The sequence below is a fragment of the Theobroma cacao genome, chromosome 10 (genome assembly GCF_053813885.1).
Source record: "Theobroma cacao isolate CCN51 chromosome 10, ASM5381388v1, whole genome shotgun sequence".
NCBI classification, from domain to species: Eukaryota; Viridiplantae; Streptophyta; class Magnoliopsida; order Malvales; family Malvaceae; genus Theobroma; species Theobroma cacao.
The window spans coordinates 28,338,722-28,349,040 of NC_142648.1; the positions used below are offsets into that span (position 1 = coordinate 28,338,722).

Genomic DNA, 10,319 nt, shown 5'->3' on the forward strand with positions numbered 1-10,319 from the left:
CTTTGTATTAATTTCTCAAAGTATTGACAATATGATCATTGTTACCTTCTTAACTTCTTTTATACTTCCATTACCAGCTTCACTTTTATATCAAAATAATTCATACTCTGCATTTATATTTATCACGTTAACTCCCATTAATCAAGTTACTTCATGAATTTATTAGCATTTGCCTTCTCCAACTTCATTCCTTTCCTGCAAGATTATTTACTAAACCTAACTTTTCATTTGGTTTTTCTCTATCCAGAGGATCCTCCAAGACATGCCATACACCAAAAAACGGCCCTAGTGAACATTTTTTGTCCATCACGGGAACCCACGCTGCCCAATATTTTTTGTCTGAAAGTAACTTAACAATATGAACAAACTGACAGCAACTTTTGTGCATCGGCAATGTTGACCAATGCTGACTCACATTTTTGGCCAGCAGGTAGCTAGACGATATGAACAATCTAATATTAACTTTTGTATATAACAACTACCTCTGCCATCGTAGACATTTGCTCGCATATAACAAGCAGATGATCATCTTCATTTTGTTTCAGAAACGTATGACATTACGAGCATAAATGAAATGCTCTTTAACTTTGTACTACAAACAACAACAACTTTTTGTTAATATATTTTATCATAACCCACTTTTGTACTTAAACAATGATACCATAGAAGCAGATGATCATCTTTAATTTGATCAAGAAATGTATGAAATTATGAACATCAATCAAATTCCCTTTAAATTTGTATTAAAACCAATGACAAATCTTTTATTTGACCCGAATGACAAATGTTTTGTTTGCTCCGAACGCAGTGCACAAGGACAACTTTAGTGTTTCTTAAAACGAAATATGATGTTTATGTATCCAAACATTTGACTCAATGAATAGTATATGATCTTTCTATTTAAAAATCAGTGTATGAATCTCTCACATTATCAACGTCAACAGTTAAGGTAAATTGCTTTGACTCATTTGCTATTTCATATCATTGGTCATTTGGATTTATGATAAATTATGTTGCTTAAATGTCTTTTTAACCATTATGACTTGGAGTGAAAACGTTAAGTGAGAAAGGATTTGCGAAACTATTAACTCTTTTTGCCATTTTTATTTCATTGATGGTTTGGTTTTATAATAAATTATATTTATCTTATATACTACGGTATGTTGATATTGTCGCTTAAATCTCTTTATGTTTTCTGTAGATTTGAGCACTATGCTGCCCATTTAATGCATATGAACATTTTAAGTTTAATCAATTATATTGTTCTAGAGCTGCAAGTTTGTACCATGGCATCTTGAGGCATGGTTAACTCTTCATGGTCATGTTTACTTAGATACTCTCAAGTCCAGCCAGGCCAATCCTTTCTTTCATGCAAACAACAAAAAGCCTTATAATTTGATATTGAAAAATTGTTAGACAGAATTAAATTTTTATATTTGAACTAAATTATGATTAAGACGTATAAAAATTAAATTAAGACCAAACTGATATGTGCGCTACGTAGTGAGATTTATGGTGAGTAAAAGTCGGCTTTGCGGTAGTAATATTTTGATTTTTTAAAGTGTTTGATTGATATGCATTTTGTAAACTTTTATCGACATTTTATATTAAGAATCGTAAATAGTATTACATATGGTAGCAATATTTCAAATAAAAATGAGATAAGAAAATAAAACATAAAACTCAATATGATATGATATATATATATATATATATATATGCAACTTTATGTTTCATGGGGTATATGTAGAGAAAATGTAGGAAACATATTGAATGATAAATACATATTGTCCAAAAAATTAGAGTGGACAAGATTATTAGTTTGATCCTGCCTTGATAAAATTAAGGTAAAAATCCAAATTTTCATCTTCCTTACCATTTTCTCTCAAGCCGTTTCCTCTCAATCTCGCGTGGTCATTGCTGCTGCAGCCAACCGTTTCATTCAAAGCCCCTTTCATTCAAACAGTCTCTTCTCTTTAAGAAAACCCAAAATCCCCTCTCTCCCTTTTGATGTTGCAAGTTTGGGTGGTCTTGGAAAAGATTAGATGGAAGATTTGAGCGATATGTTGTTGTTAACACTTGGGAGGAGGAACAGGAGTAAGGTAGACAGGATCAGCAAGTTACCTGATGATCTTCTGTTTAAAATCATGTCTTTCTTAAACACCGAGCAGGCAGTTCAAACCTGTGTTTTGTCCAAGAGATAGATTTCCCTCTGGCAGTCCCTTCCTTACCTTGACTTCAATTACAATACTTCCCCTTTCAAACAGAAAATAGTTCAGTTAGATGACGAAGACCGAGAGGAGGTATCAAGATGCTTTCTTTGAGCAATTTCATCAGTCGAGTCCTTTTCCGGCGTTGTCCCACTGACCTTGTCAAGGTTTGTGTCCAGTCTCTCAACTATGACTCGCATCCTTCTGTCCTAGCCGGTTTGATTTGTTACGCTGTTAAACAAAATGTCCAACACCTCACCTTCCAACTCCTCACCTTCTATCCCTACAGAGGTGGAGGTGGTCGCCCGTTTTTATTGCCCCAGAGTCTCTACACTTGTCAATCATTGACATCACTCGAGTTGAAAGGTAATGATTGGATGGCCATAAAACTACCCACATTACTGGCTTGTCCAGCTCTTAAGTCTTTGCATCTTTCTCATTTCTCTATGGCTGGACCAAACTTTGAACCAACGGCTTTCTCAGGTTGCCCAAATCTTCAAACTCTGCAACTTTTTGATATTTGGATTGGAAGTGAAAATTTATGTATTAATGCTGTTAATCTCAGAAGCTTGTTACTTTCATTTGTGTTACATGGTGAGGGCAAGGTTGAGATTTGTGCTCCCCGACTCACAACTTTTAATTATTCCGGTATTCCTCCCATAGTGTCTTCAAAGGAAAATCTTGCATTTCTCGATGATGTATATTTTGATATAAAGACATACTCACTTAAACGCAATGAAGAAGAGAGTGTTATTCGTTTGATCAACACCTTCAAGGAGTTTCATCATGGAAAATCTCTCATGGTAAGTCGTTTTTACTCATTTGCCATTTCATATCATTAATTTGTTTGAAAATTTATGATCTTGGTATGTTGATCTTATTGCTTAAATCTCTTTTTCAACCATTACGGGTTGGAGTGGAATCAAACTTAAGCAAGAAAAGATTTGCAAAACTTACTTTCTCTCCATCACTTATGGGTTGTTGGTTTTATGTATTATGATACAGAGCAGCATATTGTTCTTTTTCTTAGGAAAACTAAATGTTACAACATCTATAAGGATACTTTTTCATCATTATAAAAGAAAAACAGAACTCATGCTAACTCATCTTTTTCATATAGATTCCACTATTAAATTTATGTTTCCCATCTCCACTTATAAATGTGTCTTGTTCTTTTAAAATCTTATGTCAAAGAATTTAAGGATAGGAATTCACCTATGCAAAAAGTAACGGATCATTAATTAGGGTAGTAAGGCAATTTTCCATGACAAGGTCATCTGTTGTCTTGTCCTGCTAAGTTGTGTAAAATTTACCAAAGCGTTAAAAATCATTTTAGCTTTCTCTTTTATTTGCAAAAGAGAATGTTTAAGCATGAGGCACATTGTGTCTTCAATTTAACGATCTGTTTCCATTTTAAAACCCCAGTATGTTCATTTTGACGTTGTTTGGTTCGTTAAAATTTTACTGAAAAGAAATTTGAAGGAAATCTAAATGTTGAATATACAGAATTTAAAAGAAAAGGTAATTCTTCATTAATGCATTGATCTGGTTGTTGCTTCTCTAATTATATTTAATAAGGGTTGGCTTTTAATTTGTTTTATTGTAGCATACCTACCGGTCTATATTTTATTAACAGCCATCCATTTATTCGTTGAACTCCTTATTAAACACAAAAGGTGGATATATATTGCTAGATTCGCTTGGTGCATCATCGATAACAACAATGATAACGGACAAATTATTATATTTAATAAGGATTGGCTTTGGTTTTCTTCTATTTTACATTTGGGAGACATTAGAGCAAATTGTTTATTGTTCTCTTTTGTTATCTTATTCGTTCTAATAACAGGCAATGACAATTATTATGAATTAGATAAAAACAAATGCATCTTAATATGTGATTTTCTCAAAGATTTCTCTTTCTAATCTCTTACAACTATTTCTTTGCGGTAAGGTTCTCACCCAATTTCCGTCCTTGCCGGATCAAAATCGATTACCATTTGCTAATTTAAAGCATCTGAAGATAAAAGTTAAAAAGTGACAAAGCCAGAGGTTTGAAATGCTTGCTTGTATCCTGAACTACTTTCTCAACAAGTCTACTGTATTGAAAATATGTTAGTATTTTTACTTTTGTCTTTTATTTTTTGTTAATAATTAATAAATATTTGACTTGAAATGTGAAATTGATTATCTGATAAGCTTTGCTTTGTAATTGATTTCTCAAGCATGGATAGCCAAGTAGAAGGCTATGACAGTGTTAAGGATTTGTAAAAGTCTGTTTAAAACTAATTGTCAATCTTTTATGTTGGTCTTTGCTGCTTTGTTTATGTATGCAGCTACTTCTAAAGTTGAGAGGCTGTATAAATGGATGAATTTCACTATTTGATTTTCATTTCTATTCTATCTCAATCAAAGATTCTTAAACAATTACAAGTAGGGCAAATTTTAAGCAAAAAAATTTGGCTTAAAGATACAAAAGCATGGCTACTGGATCAAAAAGTTCGAAAACATTAGAATCATATACCGTTTATTTTCCTTTTTTCTCTTTATGTTTTCTACAGATTTGAGCACTATGCTGCCCATGTAATCCATATGAACATTTTATGTTTAATCAATTATATTGTTCTAGAGCTACAAGTTTGTATATCTGATTGAAATTGTGTAAAACATGTACCATGGCATCTTAAGGCATGGTTTCACTCTTCATGGTCATGTTTACTTGGCTACTTTGAAGTCCAACCAGGCCAAGCCTTTCTTTCATGCTAACAACAAAAGCCTTAAACTTTTGATATTGAAAAATTGTAAGACAAAATTAATTTTTTAGATTTGAATTAAATTATGATTAAGATGTACAAAAATTAAATTAAGACTCAGTTGATACCCGTGCTTTGTAATGAGATTTATAGTGGGTAAAGGTCGGCTTTGTGATCATAATATCAAGATCTTTTTTAAGTGTTTGATTAATGAGCATTTTGTAAATTCTATTGACATTCTATGTATGGAGGTACCATGGCATGTGTAAGACATGTACCATGGCATCTTGAGGCATGGTTTCAATCTTCATGGTCACGTTTACTCAACTACTCTCAAGGCTAGCCAAGCCAAGCCTTTGTTTCATTCTAACAAAAGCCTTATAATTTTGATATTGTTAAATTGTTAGATAGAATTAAATTTTTATATTTTAACTAAATTAGGAATAAGATGTATAAAAATTCAATTAAGACTCAGTTGATACCTGTGCTTTGTAATGAGATTTATGGTAGGTAAAGTTCAACTTCGTGATCGTAATATCAAGATCTTTTTTAAGTGTTTGATTGATGTGTATTTTATAAATTTTATTAGCATTCTATATATGGAGATACTTCTAAAGTTGAGAGAAACTTTGGTTCAATAAATGGATGAATTTTCGTTTCTATTCTATCTCTATCAAAGATTCTTCAACAATTAAAAGTAGGGTAATTTTTAAGCAAAAACATTTGGCTGATAAATACGAGGGCACGGCTGATTGGATCAAAAAGTTCAAAAACATTAGAATCATATAATGTTTATTTTCCTTTTTGCTCACTGTGTTTTTTTTTTTTTTTTTTGCAGATTTGAGCACTATGCTGCCCATTTAATGCAAATGAACATTTTATATTTAATCAATGATATTGTCCTAGAGCTGCAAGTTTGTATATCTTAATGAGAATGTGAAAGACATGTACCATGGCATCTTAAGGCATGGTTTTGCTCTCCATGGTCATGTAATTAGTTGGCTACTCTCAAGTCCAACCAGGCCAAGCCTTTCTTTCATGCTAACAACAAAAAGCCTTATAATTTGATATTGAAAAATTGACAAACAGAATTAAATTTTTAACTATATTTTTATATTTGAACCAAATTATAATTAAGATGTATAAAAAATAAATTAAGACTCAATTGTTATCTGTGTTACGAAGTTAGATTTATGGTGGGTCAAGGTCGGCTTCGTGGTCGTACTATCAAGATCTTGAGAATGAGTAAGACATGTACCATGGCATCTTGAGGCATGGTTTCACTCTTCATGGTCACGGTCACTTGGCTACTCCCAAGTCTAGCCAAGCCAAGCCTTTGTTTGATGCTAACAAAAGCCTTATAATTTTGATATTGGAAAATTGTTAGATAGAATTAAATTTTATATTTGAACTAAATTACGATTAAGATGTATAAAAATTAAATTAAAACTTAGTTGACACCCGTGCTTTGCAATGAGATTTATGGTGGATAAAGGTCAACTTCATGATCATAATATCAAGATCTTTTTTAAGTGTTTGATTAATGTGCATTTTGCAAATTTTATTAGCATTCTATGTATGGAGATACTTCAAAATTGAGAGAAATTTTGGTTGTATAAATGGATGAATTTCACAATCTAATTTTTGTTTCTATTCTATCTCAATCAAAGATTCTTCAACAATTAAAAACAGGGTAATTTTTAAGCAAAAACGCTTGGCTTATAGATACGAAGGCATAGCTGATGGTATCGAAAAGTTCAAAAACATTAGAATATGTTTTCCTTTTTACTCATTGTGTTTTTTTTTTTTTTTTTTGGAAGTGTTTGATTGATGTACATTTTGTGAATCATCAATAGCATTACATATGATAGCAATAAGTCAAACAAAATATGTAGCATATATATGCATTTTAACTTTCATTCGACTATTTGACATTTTACATAAGAAAACTATTTAATGATAAATACCACATTGTCCAAAAAAAATAGAGTGGACATTGATGGTTAAAACATAAGTATAAGGTAAGAATCCGAATTTTCATTTTCCTTACCATTTTCTCTCTGTAAACCCCTCAAGCCGTTACCTCTCGCTCAAACAGTCTCCTCTCCTTTAGAAAACCCAAAATCCCCTCTCTCTCTTGCAAGTTTGGGTGGTCTTGGAAAAGTTTAGATGGAAGATTTCAGCGATATGTTATTGTTTACACTTGGGAGGAGGAACATGACTGTTGAAGACAGGATCAGCAAGTTACCTGATGATCTTCTCCTTAAAATCATGTCTCTCTTAAACACCAAGCAGGCGGTTCAAACCTGTGTTTTGTCCAAGAGATGGAAGCCCCTCTGGCAATCCCTTCCAAACCTTGACTTCGATTTCGATACTTTCCCTTTCCAACAGGAAATAGATGACGAAGACAAAGAGGAGGTAGAGATGAAGATGTGTTCTTTCAGCAATTTCATCAGCCAGGTCCTTTTCCGGCGTTGCCCCACTGACCTTGTCAAGGTTTGTGTCCAATCCCATATCTATGACCCGCACTGTTTTCTCGTAGACGGATTGATTTGTTATGCTGCTAAACACAATGTCCAACAACTCACCTTCCATTCCCGCTCTGATTGCCAATATATCTTGCCCGAGAGCTTCTGGACTTGTCAATCATTGACATCACTCGAGTTGAAAGGTAGTGATTGGATGCCCATGAAACTACCCACATTGCTGGCTTGTCCAGCTCTTAAGTCTTTGCATCTTTCTCATTTCTTTGCGGCTGGACCAAACTTTGAACCAACGGCTTTCTCAGGATGCCCAAATCTTGAAACTATGCAACTTTTTGATATTTTAGCGGTGGGTAGTGAAGGTTTATGTATTGATGCTCTTAAGCTGACGAGCTTGGTATTTTCATTTGCATCTCTTCGTCACAGCAAGGTTGAGATTTATGCTCCCCAACTCACAACTTTTAAGTATTCTGGTATTCCTCCCATAGTGTGCTTAACGGATCACCTTGCATCTGTCGATGATGTATATTTTGATATGAAGACACCCGGATTTAAACGCAACGAAGAAGAGTCTGTTCTTCTTTTGATCAAAACCATTAACGAGTTTCGTCATGCAAAATCTTTAACATTATCATCATCAACAGTGCAGGTAAATTGCGTTTACTCATTTTCCATTTCATATTATTGAACCTTTGAATTTATGATATATTATGGTGTATTGATCTTGTTGCTTAAAGTGATTTGCAACGCTTTCTATCCATCACACATGTGTGTAATGTGTTGTTAGTTTTATATATTGTCGTACAGAGCAGCATATTGTTCATTTTCTCTTCAACTCTTGCTTGGGAATTGATACAAAAGAGGAGACAAACTGAAAAGAAAAACTAAATGTTACGGCATCTAGAAGGAGACTGTTTCATCATTCAAAAAGAATAACATAACTCATGTTAACTCGTCTTGTTCAAATAGATTCCATACTAAATTTTCGTTTCTCATCACCACTTTATAAATGTGTCTTATACTTTTAAATTATCGTGTCAAAGAATTCAAAGATAGGAATTCGCCTACACAAAAGGAAATGGATCATTGAATAAGGTAGTAAGAAATATTCCATGACAAGGTCATCTCTTGTCTTATCTTAATTAGTTGTGTAAAATTTACCGAAGCTTGAAAGATCATTTTAGCTTTCTCTTTCAATTGTAAAAGAGCATGTTTCAGCATGAGATACATTGTGCCTTAGATTTAACAATCTGTTTCCGTTTCTGATCCCCAGCATGTTCGTTTTGACATTATTTGGTTCATAAAAATTTTAATGAAAAGAAATTTTAAGGAAATCTAAATGTTGAATATATAGAATTTAAGAGAAAAAGTAATTCTTCCTAAATGCATTGATCCGGCTGTTGCTTCTCTAATTATATTTAATAAGGATTGGCTTTTAGTTTGTTTTATTGTAGCATACCTACCTATCTATATTTTATTAACAGCCATCCATTTATTCTTTTGAACTCCTTATTCAACACAAAAGGTGGATATTTATTGCTAGACTCACTTGGTGCATCATTAACATATTTGGCTTTGGTTTTCTTCTATCTTACATTTGGAAGACAATAGATCAAATCGGTTATAGTTCTCTTTTGTTATCTTATTCATTCTTACAATGGACAATGACAGTTATTGTGATTTAGATACAAACGAATGCATCTTAATATGTGATTTTCTCAAAGATTTCCTTTTCTAATCTCTTATAACCATTTCTTTGTGGTAAGGTTCTCACCAAATTTCAATCCTTGTTGGATCAAAATCTGTTACCATTTGCTAATTTAAAGCATCTAAAGATAAAAGCTAAGAAGTGGGAAAGCAAGAGGTTTGAAATGCCTGCATGTATCCTAAACTACTTTCTCAACAACTCTACTGTATTGAAAATATGTAAGTATTTTTACTTTATCTTTAATTTTTTGTTAATAATTAATGTATATTTGAATTGAAATGTGAAAATTGATTATCTTATGAGCTTTGCTTTGCAATTGATTTCTCAGGCATGGACAGTTCTGAGGATAACGAGTGACTTAAGATTTGTAAACTCTTTCTAAAACTGATTATCAGTCTTTTATTTTGGTCTTTGTTGTTTCGTTTATGTATGGAGCTACTTCTAAAGTTGAGAGAAACTTTGGCTGTATAAATGGATGAATTTCACTATCAGATTTTCATTTATATTCTATCTCAATCAAAAATTCTTAAGCAATTAAAAGTACGGCAATTTTTAAGCAAAAAGAAAAACTAAATGTTACGGCATCTAGAAGGAGACTGTTTCATCATTCAAAAAGAATAACATAACTCATGTTAACTCAACTTGTTCAAATAGATTCCATACTAAATTTACGTTTCTCATCACCACTATATAAATGTGTCTTGTACTTTTAAACTATCGTGTCAAAGAATTTAAGGATAGAAATTCACTTGCACAAAAGGAAATGGATCATTGCATAGGGTGGTAAGAAATTTTCCATGTCAAGGTTATTTGTTGTCTTATATTGACAAGTTGTATAGAATTTACCGAAGCCTGAAAGATCATTTTAGCTTTCTCTTTCAATTGTAAAAGAGCATGTTTAAGCATGAGATACATTATGCCTTAGATTTAACAATCTGTTTCCATTTCAAATCCCCAGCATATTCGTTTTGACATTATTTGGTTCATGAAAATTTTAATGAAAAGAAATTTTAAGGAAATCTGAATGTTGAATAAATAGAATTTAAGAGAAAAAGTAATTCTTCCTTAATGCATTGATCTGGTCGTTGCTTCTCTAATTATATTTAATAAGGGTTGGCTTTTAATTTGTTTTATTGTAGCATACCTACCGATCTATATTTCACTA

The 10,319-nt window shown here is 32.4% G+C and overlaps 1 protein-coding gene and 1 long non-coding RNA gene across 2 annotated transcripts; both read left to right on the forward strand.

The window, feature by feature from the left end:
- Nucleotides 1-2,279: 2,279 nt before the first annotated feature.
- On the forward strand, nt 2,280-5,918 carry LOC148760588 (uncharacterized). Its single transcript, XR_016023224.1, has 3 exons — nt 2,280-3,013; nt 4,165-4,324; nt 5,802-5,918. It is a non-coding gene; the product is annotated as an uncharacterized LOC148760588 (long non-coding RNA).
- A 1,214-nt stretch (nt 5,919-7,132) lies between these two features.
- On the forward strand, nt 7,133-9,511 carry LOC148760589 (F-box/LRR-repeat protein At3g26922-like). Its single transcript, XM_088810560.1, has 3 exons — nt 7,133-8,095; nt 9,213-9,372; nt 9,483-9,511. The coding sequence occupies exons 1-3, from the start codon at nt 7,133-7,135 to the stop codon at nt 9,509-9,511; spliced, it is 1,152 nt and encodes a 383-aa protein (XP_088666686.1).
- Nucleotides 9,512-10,319: the final 808 nt, after the last annotated feature.